Genomic DNA, 17,264 nt, shown 5'->3' with positions numbered 1-17,264 from the left:
AAAATTACTCCCCCTGCAGACTCAAATGTGTAAAAATACCAAAAATACAAAAAAATTTAAAATAGACCCGAATTTTTCTGATTTGACCGAATTTTCGGCATATCCAAATCAGCTATGAGTTGGATTTGGGTATACAGATCATTTTAAGCCCCAAAACATTCGAATCCAACTCTTCTTGTTCTTCTTCTCTATGTACAGCCACTCCAAGCACGGAGGCAAAGCTAATCTCCTTTCCAAATGGTGGTGGTGGTGGAGGGCAGCTTGCTGAGGCATACCACCACCAGCACCCCTTTGTAGCCTTCTAAAGTGCTATTCGGCTGAGAAAAGGGAAGCAGTGGTGTATTTGCCTAGGGACGAGGGGTACCCTCTATCCCTGGGCACCACTAATCTGGTCACCTGGGGGCGCAAAATCGCCCCCCATGTGACCAGGGAGATGGCAAAGCTGCAGGAAGTCCTGCTGCCTTGTTGTCTTTGGGAGCCCTTGACCCCCACCCATGTCATCATCGACATGGGCAGGGTCGAGGGCACCTGGCTGCTGCCCCCCTTTGTTCCTGGTTCTCAGCCGGCAGGTGGCAGTCCCTTCTGACCTCCCCTCCAGGAAGGCGAGAAGCAACTGCCATGCAGCGGCCTCCAAGACCTGCTTTTATAAGCTCTGAGGGTGGGGGCAGGGGGCTTGGGGAGGTGTGGCCATGCCCCAGGGAGCCAGGAGGGGGCGTCGGCCAGTCTGGGGGAGCAGGGCCCCACCTCACCCTGCCCCAAGGCACAGGGGGGCACCTGGAGACAATTTTTCCCCCGATATGCCTCTGAAGGGAAGTGAGGGGAAAGGGTGGCTTTCTGAGCAGCAGAAGCCAGCATAGGAATACTAGCCTTCAAGTGGGGCCTGAGGATTTCCCCTGGAATTACAGACTATGGAGATCAATTTTCCTGGGGGGGGATGGATGCTTTAATGTGTGAACTCTATGTACTCCACTGAGGTTCCTGTCTTCCTCAGGCTCCATCCCCAAGTTTCTAGGGCTTTCCCAGTCTAGATCTGGCAACTCCACCTCTACCTCTACCACCAGCCCAGGGGCACTTGGCAACCACAATGCAATGCACACTGAGCTACACTTATGCAAATGCACAACAGAGGAAAGGGATAGGAATAGAGGTGTGTACAGGCCCTATTCTCACCTGTCACCACCCCACTTGCCGATAATGCTGCAGAAGGGGAATATTTTCCCACCCCCATGTAGATTCACCCTCACTTTGCTTACTAGTTCCTACTCAGCCAACCAGCTTCGTTTTTATTTTATTATTCATTTTAAAAAAATTATATTTATATCCAAATCAACCCTGGCCCCTGCCACGCTAGGGGCAGCGTGCAACAGTTAAAAACACTATATAGAAACAACATATAGGATAGAACTAAAATGTCAATCTAAAATACCTTCCCAGTCATCAATAAATATGTCCTAAAACAACCTACATTCAGCCTATAAAATCCCACATTATTTAAATCATCAGATGGGCGGGGTGGGGGTGGAGGGTGAGATGTAAACAAAAAGAGGTGGGGTCACATAATTTAAGCATATAATAGTAAGCACTTACTAGTTGTTAAAGTCAATGGTCAGAATACTGTTGATGGTATATGGTCAGGAGGCCGACAAAATGATATAACAACAGTGGATGGCCTCAATCAAAACCCTGGCAGAACATCTCTGTCTGACTGGCCCTCCATTATGGAGTAAGACTATGCTATGTTCCTTTTCATGCACTTTCTGAACTATCATCAGTTGCTTTTGTTTATTTCAACAGAAATGCATGTAACTGGAGCTATTTTATGTCTGGAGCTTGTGTGTAAATTATTTTCATGCACAAATCCACTTTATGCTGCCTACCAAGGACTCCCTGTTGCTTGTAAGTACCCATGCCTGCCTTTCCCTCTGCCTGTTTTTCCACTCCACACTTCAACAGTTGGGAAACCCACATAGCACATCCAAGAGAATGATAACCATGAAAGCCACCATGTGGCACTTACCTATGACATACTCGATCCAGAAATGGTCCACTTGTGGATTGTAGGGACGGTTGAAATGAATCTGGATATGGTAAGGCTGTCCCCTGCGTACAATCAGTTTGGAGTTGCTGTATCTGTCTGTGTGATGTTCCCGTTTATTGATTTCATTTTCCCGGCTAAATACATTGACCTCCTGGGCTTCCAGAAAATCTACAAAAATGGTGGAAACAGTTGTATTTTTAGTCATCTTCTCACAAATGACTTTGTGATTTTCTGTACCAAGTCTGGAGAACAAATTAATATAGTTCTCTAAAAACTTTTGGACTCTGCTGCAGTTCTATGGCTGAAACTTAGCCATTGTTCTTTGCTTGAAACTCAGCTAGACCTGTCCATTTTCTTTCAGGATTAAGTTATTAAACTGATGCCAAATGAGACTACCAATATTAAAAACCACAACCCTCCCCTGTGGATAAGATTAATGTGGGGCCATATCAATTAGTAAAATATTTGTACTCACTTACCCCTTCATTACCTAATCTACTCCAACATAATTTTGTTTCACTGCTTGCAGGCTTTTAAAAGCAGGACTGTTCAGCCTTGCTTACTATTCATTCTGTTTTAACCAATTGCATAGAAAATTCACACTTAGAAAGATTCATGACAAGATGCACACCCTTTACTTAGAGAATTTAAACTTGAAAGATTTGTGAAAGATTTAACACCAACCCCTGGTGCTGCTTAGAGGGGCATGACAAATGATTGATGGGGGCACTGCCCCCTTTTGCCACACCGTGGTTACAGGCCTGTGGTAATTTCCGCACATATGTTTTACCTTGTACCCAGGCCACTAATAGAATGGTGTTTCCATGGGGTTCCACACTTTTGGTGAGGGAATTTTTGTAAACATTTACTTTGTTGTTTTCAAAACCCCTCCCGCCCATGTTTTCCCCTGAAATGTTTCCAAGGTGCTTTCTGTTAACAATGCGGATATACCCATTCAATCTCTCCTGCTTCCCTTCCCACCTCACCAAAAAGCCCAGCCCTTATCCATGTCCACTGTGTGATTGCCCTTGGTTGTCCGCCATTTCCCCATCCCCCATGTCACTCCACGTTCCCCTCCAGCATTTACTGGATTTTTCTTTTAATTTTTTTTAATGTGGATGATGGTTTGTACCATGAGTGATACTGCTATCTCAGAATGAACTAATCATTTTTGTGCGGACAAATAGAAATGGTTTAACTTAGCAGGAGAGCACAGTTTGGAGAATGTTGGGAGGGAAGGCGTGCAAAAGACATAGTGGAAAATGATGGGATTGAGACAACCTAAAATGTTGTCTGGTATGGAAAGGACCCTCCTCTCTAGGAAATAACTTTGGATTACAGTCTTTGTAATATATAGGCTGTTTCCGCATGGGTGGATAACAGCGCCCCAGGGGCACTAAAAACACCGTCCCTGGGGTGGTGTTCTGCAGCAGCGCTGTGCTGCAAATGCTCAAGTGGTGTGAAGATGCCACTGTTGAACCTCACTCCAGGAGCGAGGTTTTTCAACAGTGGTGTCTTCTACTGGAAGGCGCCATTCCCCTCCCTGCCTTCCCTGAACGCCTTACCTTCTTCTCCTGACTTCCAGTGCATTGGAGAGGTTAGGGGACCCCCCCCCCATGGCCTGCAACTCCAGAGCCATCGCTCAGGCCAGGGGTATGTGTCCCCAGGCCTCTGCAACATGCCGGCAGCCAGGAGAAGAAGGGAAGGCTGCGCCGTCGCCTGCACCCCTGCCAGGACCGTCTGTGCGAACAATCCCGGGGGGCAACATTGGCATTGTTTCTGCCAATGCTGCCCCGCTCAGTGCCCGTGCAGAAAGGGCCATAGTTAGACTCAGGGAAATGAGGGCTTGCAAAAATTATGGGAAAATACAGAAAAATGGGGTCACACATCTCAGTCTAACTTGCCCACACAAATCTAAAGGGTAGATATATTATTATTATTATTATTATTATTATTATTATTATTATTATTAGTATTAGTAGTAGTAGTAGTAGTAGTAGTAGTAGTAGTAGTAGTAGTAGTAGTAGTAGTAGTAGTAGTAGTAGTAGTAGTAGTAGTAGTAGTATTTATTGGGTTTATAGACCGCCCTCCCCTGGAGGGCTCAGGGCGGTGAGTTACTATTCCTTTTCTATACGCAATTAAAGAGTGCCTAATTTTGTTTTGTTTTGTTTTGTTTTTAACAACAATGTAGCATGAAGGCTAAGAGAAGTAGAACCTATGTCCTAGGACACTTAATTTCACTATGTCAGGTATTTCCCCAAGGAAGCCCACATGACTAGACAGTTAGTTAAGGCAGGAAATGTATTGAAAGGATGGACCTAACACAGATTTCATAGGCATTCACAGGGCTTTGCACATTTCCCAAAATTTCTGTTTAACGTATGTTCTCTGGATTACGTACGTATGTATCTCCACCACCCTCAAGAAGATTTCAGTCTGAGAAAGAACAGTTGGGAGGGGGAATTCAACTACATGCTTCTGTGGGTCTGCCCTGCAAGAGAGAATCTTGGGCTGCAAATCTAAGGACACTTTTCTGTAGACCCACTGAATAATCTGAAATTTACTTGTGAGTAAGGCTGTTCAGGATTGCTCAAGAGCTTATAAAATGAGGATTCCCCTCCCTCTGCATAATTCTGCATTTTGGCATGAGACTGAGAGCTATAGCTTTGAATTGCATCCCATGCGGGTAGCAAGGAATGTACTGTGCGCTTCACTGCTTCATTTTCCTGGGCCTATGTCATTGGGAAAGGGTAGAATATAAATCAAATAAAGACCGTAGTTTGGGAGTGAGGCCTCCTTGGGTGAGTAGTACAATCCTAGAACATTTCATCCCAAAGCAGGGGAAGGAGTTTCAGGGTGTGTTCCCCACTGAAACTATTTTTATAGTCAGCTGTTAGCCTGAAATCTGTTCAATTCATGTTAAGCCACTCACTGTTTTACGTTCTTATGCTCTGGCCGGGTTTTAATTTGCAATTTTTAATGTTTAATGTTTTTTGCTTCATAAACCACCTCAAAACAGGTTCCCTAGAGAAGCGGCATAGAAATTTTCTAAATAAATAAATAAATAAACCAGCAAATGGCGACAACCAGCAAGCAAAGGGGCATTCCAGCAGCCTGGGTAGACTTCCTCATCTCCCCTTCCAACTGCAGCCGACAACGCCCCCTCCCCCAGGAAAGCACGGAAAGTCAGAGGTCTTCAGCAAGGGGAGGGCCCTGATTAAAAACATGACCCTCTTTCATCAGCCCAGTTTCCCTGCTCAATCCAATCCAATACATCATTACGGAATCTGAGCGGAATGCGCTCAAGACAGATCAAAAGCGTCTGTGTGCACATCCTTTTTATATGCTGGGGAGGGAAGTCACTTTTCTAGTTTCCCTTTCTGGATTCACATTCAGAAACAGCACTCAATGGACTGTATTGCCCTGTTTGTCATGACTCCCAGACCCCTCTCCCAAAGGACATTACATCCATGCCTGTGGTTTGGAAGGGAGTCGCTTGCTTTTCCGTTTGGAGCCATCTCTAAGGGTGTTAGGATGGATGTTGGCAGTTTTGGGGTGTCTGTTTTTAATTCCGTAACAGACGTGGCATTGGGGTGCTGCAAAAAGCAACAACAACACATCTGCTGTTTTGCTCTGTATTATCTTGGCTCTTGGCTCAAAGTGGCCTTTGGTTTAGCGCAGGGGTAGGGAACCTGCGGCTCTCCAGATGTTCAGGAACTACAATTCCCATCAGCCTCTGTCAGCATGGCCAATTGGCCATGCTGGTAGGGGCTGATGGGAATTGTAGTTCCTGAACATCTGGAGAGCCGCAGGTTCCCTACCCCTGGTTTAGCGGGACTTTTAATTGAGAATTAGCCATTAGGGCAGCCCAATTCAGATGTGGGGGTGGGGGAGGGTGACTGGGCACAGGAACTGGTGGAGGGTCGCACCCAGCGGTGGGATTCAAATAATTTAACCACCGGTTCCAGTGGTGGGATCCAAATAATTTGACTACTGGTTATTTACAAGCACCATTTTAACAACCGGTTCTGCCGAAGTGGTGCGAACCTGCTGAATCCCACCACTGGTTGCACCAGCACAAATGCACTGCAGTGAAAGCCAGAAGTCTCAGCCACAATGGAGCAATGCTGGCTTCCAAGGCAACATTGGTTGACTTCAGGTTTGCAGCCAGTTGTGCCACAGCCGGGGTCCTGGACATAATGCCCCCTTTTGGAAGGGGACATAATGCCCCCCTTCCACCCTGTGGAAGGCTTTCTGGCAGCGGGGAGCTTTTTGGATTTTTTCCTCTTCTGGTGCCACTAAAAAGCCCTCTGGAAGCAGTGGGGCAGCCTGGCTGCCTCCAGGAACAGGATTGTGCTGTTGAGACTTAAGGCCCCTTCCGCACATGCAAAATAATGCGTTTTCAAACCACTTTCACAACTGTTTGCAAGTGGATTTTGCCATTCCGCACAGCTTCAAAGAGCACTGAAAGCAGTTTGAAAGTGCATTACTCTGCATGTGCGGAATAAGCCTAAGAGTATAAAAGGTTGGCTTTTGAAAAGGGTTTTATCAACTTCACTTTAGGCAAGATTTCTATGCAGTCATATGATCTTCAACAACAAAAATCTGGTAGCCGGTACAAAATCCTTTCATTCTTAACACAGACACCCAGCCAACTTTTGTGGTGGGGGGCGGGGGCGGTGGTGCAATGAGGGTACATTAGCAGTTTTTAAACACCCTTGGAAACCAGGAATCTGGAAAAGGTTACCATTGTGAGTGGTAGAAACTTCTCCAATCTATGCTAATTATGTCTTTTTGCATAGGGCCCAATAACTTGTTCTGATCTCTGGTCAGTGTATGCTTTGTTTTGTACCTATGTTGGCTCCTTTAGCCCCAATTCACACTAGAAAATAAAAAGTGTAATTGCTTAAAAAGCTGAAACTTCACATCTTATTGTGTCTGGATCCTGACAGTTTGTGCATGTAACAATAGCAGACATGATCATCAAGTGAATGCATGCATATTTGCTGAATATAGATAACATTTACTCTAATTATAGTGTTTTGACTGTTCAGAACTTGGGAACTGTCACTTGAGAATTCCTGACCTCATATTATCATACTCTTATCTACATTCTTTCCCCAGCGCCTCATGGTTATGCTTGGAGACTCTCCCTGTTTTAATTCTTGCCCCTGTCTAAAGGCTCACTGGTACAAATTAAGCTGTTACATTTATAACACCTCGGGTTTGATCTTAAAAAATCCTAGGTAGAGAAATCCAGAAAACAGTTCTTGATCCAATACGACTCATGCCAGTGGGAGCAAAAAGGAACCTTTTAATGTGGATGACTTCATTCTGTATACAAAAGCTCCTTGTCCTCTACCTGCACTGCACTGAACTTAGTTGCTAGAGGCAGCGCTGCGCAAAAAAAGAGTACAATTTAAATACATTAGTGGGGTGGAACTGCTAAACTGAAGGGGGCAAACTAGCAAATAGACCAGCCGATCAGGCAATTATACTGTAGCAGGGCTTTCTTGATGCAGCCCTTCTCAGCGCAAATAATTTGAATTTCCCATCTCAACGCAAACACCTGACTTCTGATCTTGAGGGACTTAAACGAGGCCTCATGAATGATGCAGATACTTTGACGAGGCATAATGCATACTGGAGGCAATCCCACTGCCTCCAAATTAAATTTTAATTCAGCAGCTGAGCGCCTTATTGTAATGTCACACAAAAGAGCACTGTGGTCACCCTAAGAAAATATGCCAGGTCGTACACCACTGGCCATTACAGAAACACTTTAAAAAGGCTTGTCCTTGGTTAGACTGAAGGAAAATCGTGCTGGCATCTCTCGGAAGGTTAATCATACAGTATCGTCATAATAAAGCCATGTGGCAAGCTGGTTCCAGCTTCGCAAGACATATTCCTTGTTAGCTATTTCCACATAATTACGGCATGATTTGAACTTTGTTCTGCTGCCTGGACCAGTAATATGAACCAGTTCTTCAGAGAGAAGCCTTTTGATTTCCAGAAGAACAATAATGCTCACTTACTCCAAGTTCCCAGATTTAAAACACAGCTTCTTCCTTTGTACCTAGGATGCATTCTATAGGCATAGCAACAGCCAGGAGAAGATGGGGAGGCAAAAATGGCCCTAGAATAGGGTCTGTCCAGAAAAGTGTGCACATCTGGCCACCCTGTCTCTTCATGACCACCATTCCCTGTCATTGGTGGCCTTTTGTGCCGGGGGGAGGGGATTATTTAAAAATGAGGAGTAGATGTATCCAGTGGTGGGATCCAAAAATTTTAGTAACAGGCTCCCATGGGGCTGGGCGGGGCACAACAGGGGCATGGCCAGGTATTCCGGGGGCGGGGCTGTGGCAAGGACGCAGGCGCTGCGCTGGTCCTTGGGCGGGAAATGAATGCACGCAGGTGCAGACTGCCACGCATGCCGGTGCACCTCCTGCTAGACTGCTTCAAGTTCTGCGTGCTACTGCTGAGAGGAGGGGCGTAACTAAGGCAAAAATCACGTGGCAAAATCACCAATTAGTAACCCCCTCTCGGCACACACAAATAATTAGTAACCTACTCTCGGGAACCTGTGAGAACCTGCTGGATCCCACCTCTGGATGTATCCCTAAAATGTCTTAACACTATTAACAATGTTTCTACTATTGATTAAAAAACAACTCAAAATGCTTACTGTGGTTAATATTTATACTCTTATCCCATATCTTTTATGTTCCATACCTTTTTTGTGTTTCTGATTTTCTTCTGCCAATCCATTCTTTTAGATATTTATTTATAGTTTTAATATAATTTATGTTTTAATTGGGTGCTGTGTGGTTTCCGGGCTGTATGGCCGTGTTCTAGCTCCAATTTCCGTGTGTCTTGGAACAATTTCTCCCCGTAGAGATGTTCAATGTATTGTCGAAGGCTTTCATGTTTTAATTGTATCTACCAAATGCTGGTCTTTTACCATAATAAAGGTTGATCGATCGATCGATCGATCGATCGATCGATTGATTGATTGATTGATTGATTGAACTGGAGGAGGGTGAAATGGTGAGTATGAGAGTGAATTCCCACACACAACCTCTGCTGTCACTGTGAATGGCTTTGCATTCACAGTAGGCAATCTCTCTCTCTATTGCAGGGATCCTCCAATGTTTCTGACCCTGTGGGCACATTTGGAATTCTGATGTCGCATAGTGGACGTGGCAACAAAATGGCTGCCACAAAATGGTTGCTGTAGGAAATTGAGCAAGCTACAAAATTATTGCCACAGTAACACAGTAGCAGTTAACTTCACTAATACAGTACAGATCCTTGTGCTCTGGTGGCAGCTGCTGCCAAGGCAACGTTTAAATTGGTAGCCACGTTGGCCTGCTACAACAAAGTTCGCAATCTCAATAAAATGGCATTTTTTACAAAAGCCAACAAATAATAAATTACAAAAGCCAAGAAATAATCATCAAAAGGCTCTGAGAGTGTTCTGGGCTGCTCAAAATATTTTGTATGGCATTGGAGCATCAGTGGGCCTTAATAAAGATATTCTTGTACTGACCCAACAGGAATCACAATGGTGGCAAAAAGGACATGAGTCTCTTCACTTCACATATTACATTCATGGTGTAACCAGAAAGAACCATACAAATAAAAAAGTGTCATTTGGGTGTTTCTATTAAATAGTTAAAGGTACTATTTAAACAAGTTTCACTTAAAAATCTGTAGCAGAAGCCTGAGAGGATATGTGTTCCCCAAGGTTTCTGTACATTGCAAATTATCCACAAATACATCTGTCTGGTTTTCATCCAACACTCATCACCATGGTACCCAAACACTTCAATCATAGACCCTGAAGCCTCTCCCTCCACTGTGAATTGGACTATTTTGGACTATTTGAAGGTGCAGCTTTGCAGGAGTTTTCCAATAAAGAATTGCTTAAGAACTAATTAGCTACGTGACCCCCACCCCCCACAGCTCAAAAGCAGGTTACAATATGCAAGCTAGATCTATTGTGTGCCAGTGGGAAACCCTGAAGATACAGAGATCTGTCGCATGCAGGGCTTTTGCTACAAGTCAACTTTCTCATACCATCATAGGTCATCCATGCAAGTATCTCAGCATGAACACACCAGGGAAAGGCCCATGGTCTCAATTTGTAACCCATTGTCCCAATATGTATAACCTTATTATGAGGTCCAGAATTCTGAGGTTTAAAACAAGGCAAACATTCTATGAAATGTTATGGAAGGAAGAGTGAGTGAGTGAGTGAGTGAGTGTGTATGTGTGAGTGAGTGAGTGAGTGAGTGAGTGTGTGTGTGTGTGTGTGTGTGTGTGTGTGTGTGTGTGTGTGTGTGTGTACAGCAAATGAGGCTTGCATCATGCACAAATCTATCTTTTATGGTAGTATGAAAAATGCTTCCTAGAGGTAAGAGAACTCTCATGACACAACATCCTGTCTAGCAGAAGGGATGCTGTTATGAAATCCAACTCCATACCCTAGGCTTTGGTGGTAGGTGGCCCTAGATCCGTGGTGCAGAACCTATGGCACTCCAGATGTTAATGGACTACAATTCCCATCAGCCCCTGCCCACATGGCCAATTGGCCATCTGGAGTGCCATTAACATCTGGAGTGCTATAGGTTCACCACCACTGCCCTAGATGAAGCAGGAAAAGGACAGGTCACAAGCTGAGCAACACATTTCAGAAAGGGAAAACTTGACACAAGAAAGAAATCTGGACAGCACTCCGTGATTTCGGTCTAATTTAAGGACGGGGATCAGCCAGAATGCTCAGGCTCTGCAATAGTTCAAGCAAACCACGTTATCCGTTTTCACTACTAATGAAGGATTCACAGTCAGTTATTAAAAACTGCATAGTTTGTGACCCTCAAAGTCCACCAGCCATCTGACCTTGAAAGTGTAAACTAATTCTTCAGATGAAATAACCCGGAGGGTCATTTAGCAAGTCAGGAATGCATTCCTCTCGGCATCCCAAGCGGCCAGGCTCTCTGTGATATTCCCCATCTCCATGGCAGCAGATTCTGCACAATCACACCCCCACCGATGCTTCACGCCAGGACCATCTGCTCACCTCATTCCCTTGTACACATGCCAGCCGCCAATTTACAACAACCCTGACAAGATTGTTGTTAATTTATGTGAGGAAATCCCCAGGGGTTTTCTATCAGGATGATAGTGAGGTTTGGAGTAGTTCCCTCCTGCATCCTTTGTAGCAGCTCTGGCAAAATGCTAACAACAAATGCAAAAACCCCGAAGTAGCTGAGATTACCTGAACAGACGTTCATGGAGCAAAAGGATTCAAGGGAAATTTTAGGCTGAGGTCAGTGTTTTATCCCCTGAGGTAAAACTGGGAACAATTTCAGGTGGGAGGCTTGCTTTGTTTTGTTTGTGGATATTCTGTGCTTTCCATTTCCAGGCTCTCTGAAAATAGCAAAGGGAATGAACTGTTCCCTTTCAGAAACAACCCCAAGTAATGCCATTATTTGGATCCACTGAGATGGCACAAAACAGTTTGGAAGCTTTTGGGTTCAATAGACCTCTTCATCAGGCTACATTTTACAAATATAAACAATAATAAAATGGGGGGGGGGGGATGATATGCCTTTTATTACCAGTGCTGTAGACAAATTTGAGATGTCCAACATTTTAAGTCAAATGAAGCTAAACTGGGTTGTTTGATTTTGAGCTGTGGGGAAATCCTGTACGATTTCAAGAAATCCTACACAGTTTCAAAAGCAGGTCACAATGAGCAAGCTAGATCTATTATGTACCAGTGAGAAACCCTGGAGATACAGAGATCTTGGGGCAGGAAAATATATTGGAAGGGATGGATAGCAGACAGGGAGGTGTTCACTATCCCTTCCCCATTTTGGCAATTAAATTGCCCATTGTGTGAAGAGGCATCACTCACCACTCCTCCCACCAGTTTCAACCATTCATTGATCGCAGCTAAAGTGTGCCTGAGAATAACTTTGTACAATTCGGGTGTGCGGATGAAGCTCTCAGTGTGCAGAGTGGTCCTCCCAGCTTCCTCCCTGGATGCCCAACCTTCAAAAGCATCTTGTGGGAGATGGGGGAGGGGGAAATGGTGGAATCCCTGACATGTGTTTGATCCTGGATTTTGAGATTCAGCAGAACGTCTGTGTTAGGTGTGATCTCAGATTCTGTCTTGCTGAAACTCCTCGTTTCAGAACTGCTGCATATTTTGCACAATGCTAGTAATACATAATTATTTAAACACACACATACACACACTATTGTTATTCGTTTTACCCAGAAGTCATCATTTTCTGTTGGTGTTATAGATGGACACTCCATGCATTTAATGAAAAGTGGGCTGTCCTTGAAATTGAGATCTGTGTATCATCCCTAGCCTAGATGCAGGTCTTGGGAACTCTAACGTGTGCTTATTTCTGAATGGTCTTGATATTTCGTACCTTTCAGATTAACTCCTCTTGGCACCAAGCCTGTCAGCTCCATTGTAGGAACCTCATCTTCATCTGAATTGGAGACATTGGGTGGGACGGCTCGTCGTCCACTCAAGTCAGCAGGAATGGTTTTCTTCTTCTCTTTCTCAGCAGTTGTTGGTTCAGTCATCGTGAATCTCTCACTGATAATCTCTTTGAAGACCCAAGTGGGGGAAATGAAAGAAGAAGAAATAATGATGAGTCAGAGTTCTTATCTTAATGGTGCCAACCTAACTAATCTAAGCTCAGCCACTGTGATTAACTTAGACTGGAGTCCCTCTGGTTAGGAAGACACTGTGAGTTATGTTGCAACTTGCCAAGCTAGAATTTTAGTCTTGACAGTACAGAAAAATAGAGCTGAAGTTTCAGTGACAGAGTCACATCTACATACCCTGAAGAAGAAGAAGAAGAAGGAGGAGGAGGAGGAGGAGGAGGAGGAGGAGGAGGAGTTTGGATTTATATCCCCCCTTTCTCTCCTGTAGGAGACTCAAAGGGGCTTACATTCTCGTTGCCCTTCCCCCCTCACAACAAACACCCTGTGAGGTAGAGCTCCGAGAAGCTGTGACTAGCCCAAGGTCACCCAGCTGGCATGTGTGGGAGTGTACAGGCTAATCTGAATTCCCCAGATAAGCCTCCACAGCTCAGGCGGCAGAGCTGGGAATCAAACCCGGTTCCTCCAGATTAGATACACGAGCTCTTAACCTCCTACGCCACTGCTGCTCCTAGATTGCAAAGGGTGTGGGGGGGGGGGGCAACCTTTTTTTTAAATGGGAAACTTAGGAGTTCAAATGTTTTAGAAAATTCCCCACAATGTGATTTAAAAGAAAAAGGAAGAACAGTGCAGTCCTATGCATATTCACTCAGATGTAAGTCCCATAGCTTCAAAACTTATGTTAAAAGCAAGGATAGGGTTGCAACCAAATCTGCATACATTTCACACACAGTTTTCCACGGAGAAACAAAACCCTCCCCCACAATGGACAACTAAAATTACAAGGAAGAATTACAAGATTCTGCTCTTATTGCTGGATAAGCAATCCACCATAAAAAGACACACACACACCCCGTTAATGGATCAAGGGGGAGTAGAATCAGGAAGGGTGGCTTTTTGGAAGTTCCTCTGAAAACTGCTGCAGCCTGTTCACAAAATGCTTCTTGTAAAACAGCTGAGCTCCTTCCCAAGACCAGCCTTATAAAACAAGATAGTTCCCCTCACAACATTTGACAGTCAGGCAGCCAACAGTGAGATACCTTCTGTGCAGATGCAGTTTCTCTCGTTTCTCCTCAGTTTCACACCCACAGCAAAGTCTGGATAAAGATAGGCTTGAGCAATTGCTATATATGGCCTCTGTCACCAACACCCTCTTCCTCCATCTCCGCCCCTTCAAAGCCTGCAACGGGACAGTTACCCTCAAACACTAGAAAACAGCTGTGGAGCTCTGCTCTGTTCTTCCTCTCTTGCTCAAGATCTCCCCACAGAGAGAATCCTCGCACTAGTCTTCTGAAAGAAAATGCATTAACAAATTGCAAAGGTGCACAAGAGAAGTCAATGGCATAGTCTTGCTAAATAAAAAGGACAATTGTCATAGGCTACTTGGGCCATTACAACATTGTGTATACCCCTGATGGCTGAAGACAAGGGCTCGTAACAAGTTAAAGGCATATTGATAGGCATGCCTACTTGACCCTGGGAAATTCTTGGAGATTTGGGGGTGGTGTCTGTTAAGCGGAGGAGAATTTGGGGAAAGGTATTGCCTAGAACAGTGGCTCTCAACCCCTTTGGGTTCTCAGGACCCCTTTGGGGGTCGAACGACCCTTTCACAGGGGTCGCCTAAGACTCTCTGCATCAGTGTTCTCCATCTGTAAAATGGATAAATGTTAGGGTTGGGGCTCACCACAACATGAGGAACTGTATTAAAGGGTCACGGCATTAGGAAGGTTGAGAACCACTGGCCTAGAATCTATGGCAGTGGTGGCGAACCTTTGGCACTCCAGATGTTATGGACTACAATTCCCAATTGGCCATGCTGGCAGGGGCTGATGGGAATTGTAGTCCATGCTATCAAAATTGCCAAACTTTCCCTACTGGGCCTCTATCGGTATACCATTGAATTTGCCCTCTTAAACTGCCATTTTATCCAGGTGAACTGATCTTTGAAGTCTGGAGATCAGCTGTAATTCCAGGCGAACACCAGGTCCCACCTGGAGGTTGGTAACCCTACATACTTAGGACAAGGAATGCCTGAAATGGAATAATTACAGCATGACATCATGAGGATTCCCAAAACAAAATCCTCTGAAGCCAAGAAAAGTCACTGTGTGGCATCAGCCTTAGACATGCAAAATGCAAAAAGCAAGCTTATTTCACGCATATTTTCAAGAGAAATCAGAGCTACAAGTACCAGGTTAATAAATCTATGTCTGATGGAACTTGAAGATAGTCTTGATATGGTAGCTAGGTAAAACTGATGTATACGAATATTCAAAGTCTAAGAAACGTTTCACAAGGGAAGCTTTGAACTGTGAATTTAAAGCCCTACATTTGAATCTGCTTTTTGAATGTGTCTGTGCTTATTCTCAATCCCTATGGATTTCAGAGAGGAGACTAGTCAATTTTCACCAGCCTGCAGAAGTGGCCTGACATTTCAAACTCTCTGCTACTTCTTGCAGGCACCACAAAGGCAGCCTTACAAAAATTCTGACGCAGTAATCCAGTATGGAGATTATGGTAGCAGAGTCTACATAAGGCCCCATTTTATGATCTAGAGATAATGGAAAGAATGTCCTCCTAATGGAATGTCCTCCTAGGACAGGGGTAGGGAACCTGCGGCTCTCCAGATGTTCAGGAACTACAATTCCCATCAGCCCCTACCAGCATGGCCAATTGGCCATGCTGACAGAAACTGATAGGGTGCTAGTTCCTGGAAAACCTAATCCCCTAAGGCTTGCTTTGTCAGTGGTGTAGGAGGTTAAGAGCTTGTGTATCTAATCTGGAGGAACCGGGTTTGATTCCCAGCTCTGCGGCCTGAGCTATGGAGGCTTTTCTGGGGAATTCAGATTAGCCTGTACACTCCCACACACGCCAGCTGGGTGACCTTGGGCTAGTCACAGCTTCTCGGAGCTCTCTCAGCCCCACCCACCTCATAGGGTGTTTGTTGTGAGGGGGGAAGGGCAAGGAGATTGTAAGCCCCTTTGAATCTCCTGCAGGAGAGAAAGGGGGGATATAAATCCAAACTCCTCCTCCTCCTCCTCCTCCTCCTCCTCCTCCTCTTCTTCTTCTTCTTCTTCTTCTTCTTCTTCTTCTTCTTCTAATAACAGCAACAACCTTTTCATCCTCTAGTACAACCAGGGCTAGGAGCTGCGTAGCCACCATATTGGTGCGGCGCAGATAAGGGGCTGCTTGGCAGAAGGATCTCTCCCGAGCGGCTCAGTTCTGCACAGCATTTTTGGACGGCTGCACAGCTCCAGGGAACGCTTAGAAGGAGCATTGCACCTGTATATTCAGAATTTCAAAACCCAGGGAAGTATTTTTCCAAACATATAGCATAGAATTCCAGAGAACTGAGCAAATCACCAGAATTGTTAACCGGCTTGCATATGAAGCTGAGCCAATCACCAGGGTAAGAGAATCAGAGAACTTAAAAAAGATAATCCCATTTGTGGCCTTCTAAGCAAACACAAAGTTAATCCTCTGGATTCAGGTGGGTAGTTGTGTTGGTCTGAAATAGCAGAAAAAACGTTTGAGTCCAGTGGCATCTTTAAGACTAATAAAGTTTTATTCTTGGTATAAGCTTTTGCATATATGCACACTTCTTCAGATACCTGAAGCGTGCATGCAGGCAGAAGCTTATACCAAGAATAAAACATCCTCCTCGGGAGTAAACCCTGTGCTTTCCTTAGGAGTCTTCGGCAAGGTGACTGTGGGGTGGAAGAACTCCTGTTCAAAACATAACCAAGACTCAGAAAGGCACTGGACATGACAGTGCGATCGTATACATTCCCTGGTGCTCAACCATGCGTCATCTGCAATTGCTCCTCTGGGTACATTCACAGTTATCCAGAGACCATCAGGGAATTTTCACAAAATCTAACAATGACAACTGAAAGCAGAGGAACCAAACTCTACAAAGTAGCAGCGTCGTCGTCAGGACTTTGAATCCTGGGAGACGAATGTTCCCTAGACCATGTTGGGGAGGGGGGGGGGGTTTGAAAAACTGATGGACTCTCACACGTTTGACAACTCCAGATGGCAAGAGGTTTTGTTCTCCCTGGTGGCTTTGACTTCCTGGCATTAGCTGTTCTTTGCCTATTAGCCTGTGGTGAACTTTGTGTCCTTCCTGCTGAACGATGGATGGATGGATGACTCAGTTTTAGTGACATTGGGTGACTGATAAGTGCACGTAGAGGACATAAAACCTGTGTGCTGTCCGCCTACATGGCTTGTGAGAGACTGAAGACTGCTAGCACTTCAGATAGCACAACCGCATATCCATTGTCACTCAGGCTCTTCCGACTGCAGAATTACAGCCTGCAACTACAGTTTCTAAATTATGTTCCAGGAATTCTAGGTCTTCCTAATGAAAGGAGGCATTCCTCCATAAGAAAATTAGTAAGAACCAAAATTGTTCCTTGAAGGACGGGTTGCTCACCAATATTGACCTTCCCATGCAACATGCAACCACAGGAGACTATGAAACATGCTCCAGAATGTGCACAGGACAACAATGGGCGATTCCGCACACGAGTAA

The 17,264-nt window shown here is 44.9% G+C and overlaps 1 protein-coding gene across 1 annotated transcript in view; it reads right to left on the bottom strand.

The window, feature by feature from the left end:
* Positions 1–13,857, bottom strand: part of F13A1 (coagulation factor XIII A chain) — a 114,101-nt gene extending 100,244 nt beyond the window's left edge. Inside the window, exons 1-3 of the mRNA XM_048508500.1 lie at positions 13,768–13,857; positions 12,487–12,669; positions 2,018–2,206 (exon numbers count right to left, since the gene is read on the bottom strand). Of these exons, the coding sequence (XP_048364457.1) occupies positions 2,018–2,206; positions 12,487–12,646 (349 nt within the window). The 5' untranslated portion in view covers positions 12,647–12,669; positions 13,768–13,857. The remainder of the gene's footprint in view (positions 1–2,017; positions 2,207–12,486; positions 12,670–13,767) is intronic.
* Between the last annotated feature and the right edge of the window lie 3,407 nt (positions 13,858–17,264).

Source organism: Sphaerodactylus townsendi, linkage group LG09, assembly GCF_021028975.2.
Source record: "Sphaerodactylus townsendi isolate TG3544 linkage group LG09, MPM_Stown_v2.3, whole genome shotgun sequence".
Classification (NCBI taxonomy): Eukaryota; Metazoa; Chordata; class Lepidosauria; order Squamata; family Sphaerodactylidae; genus Sphaerodactylus; species Sphaerodactylus townsendi.
This window is presented reverse-complemented; position numbering and strand designations above follow the sequence as displayed.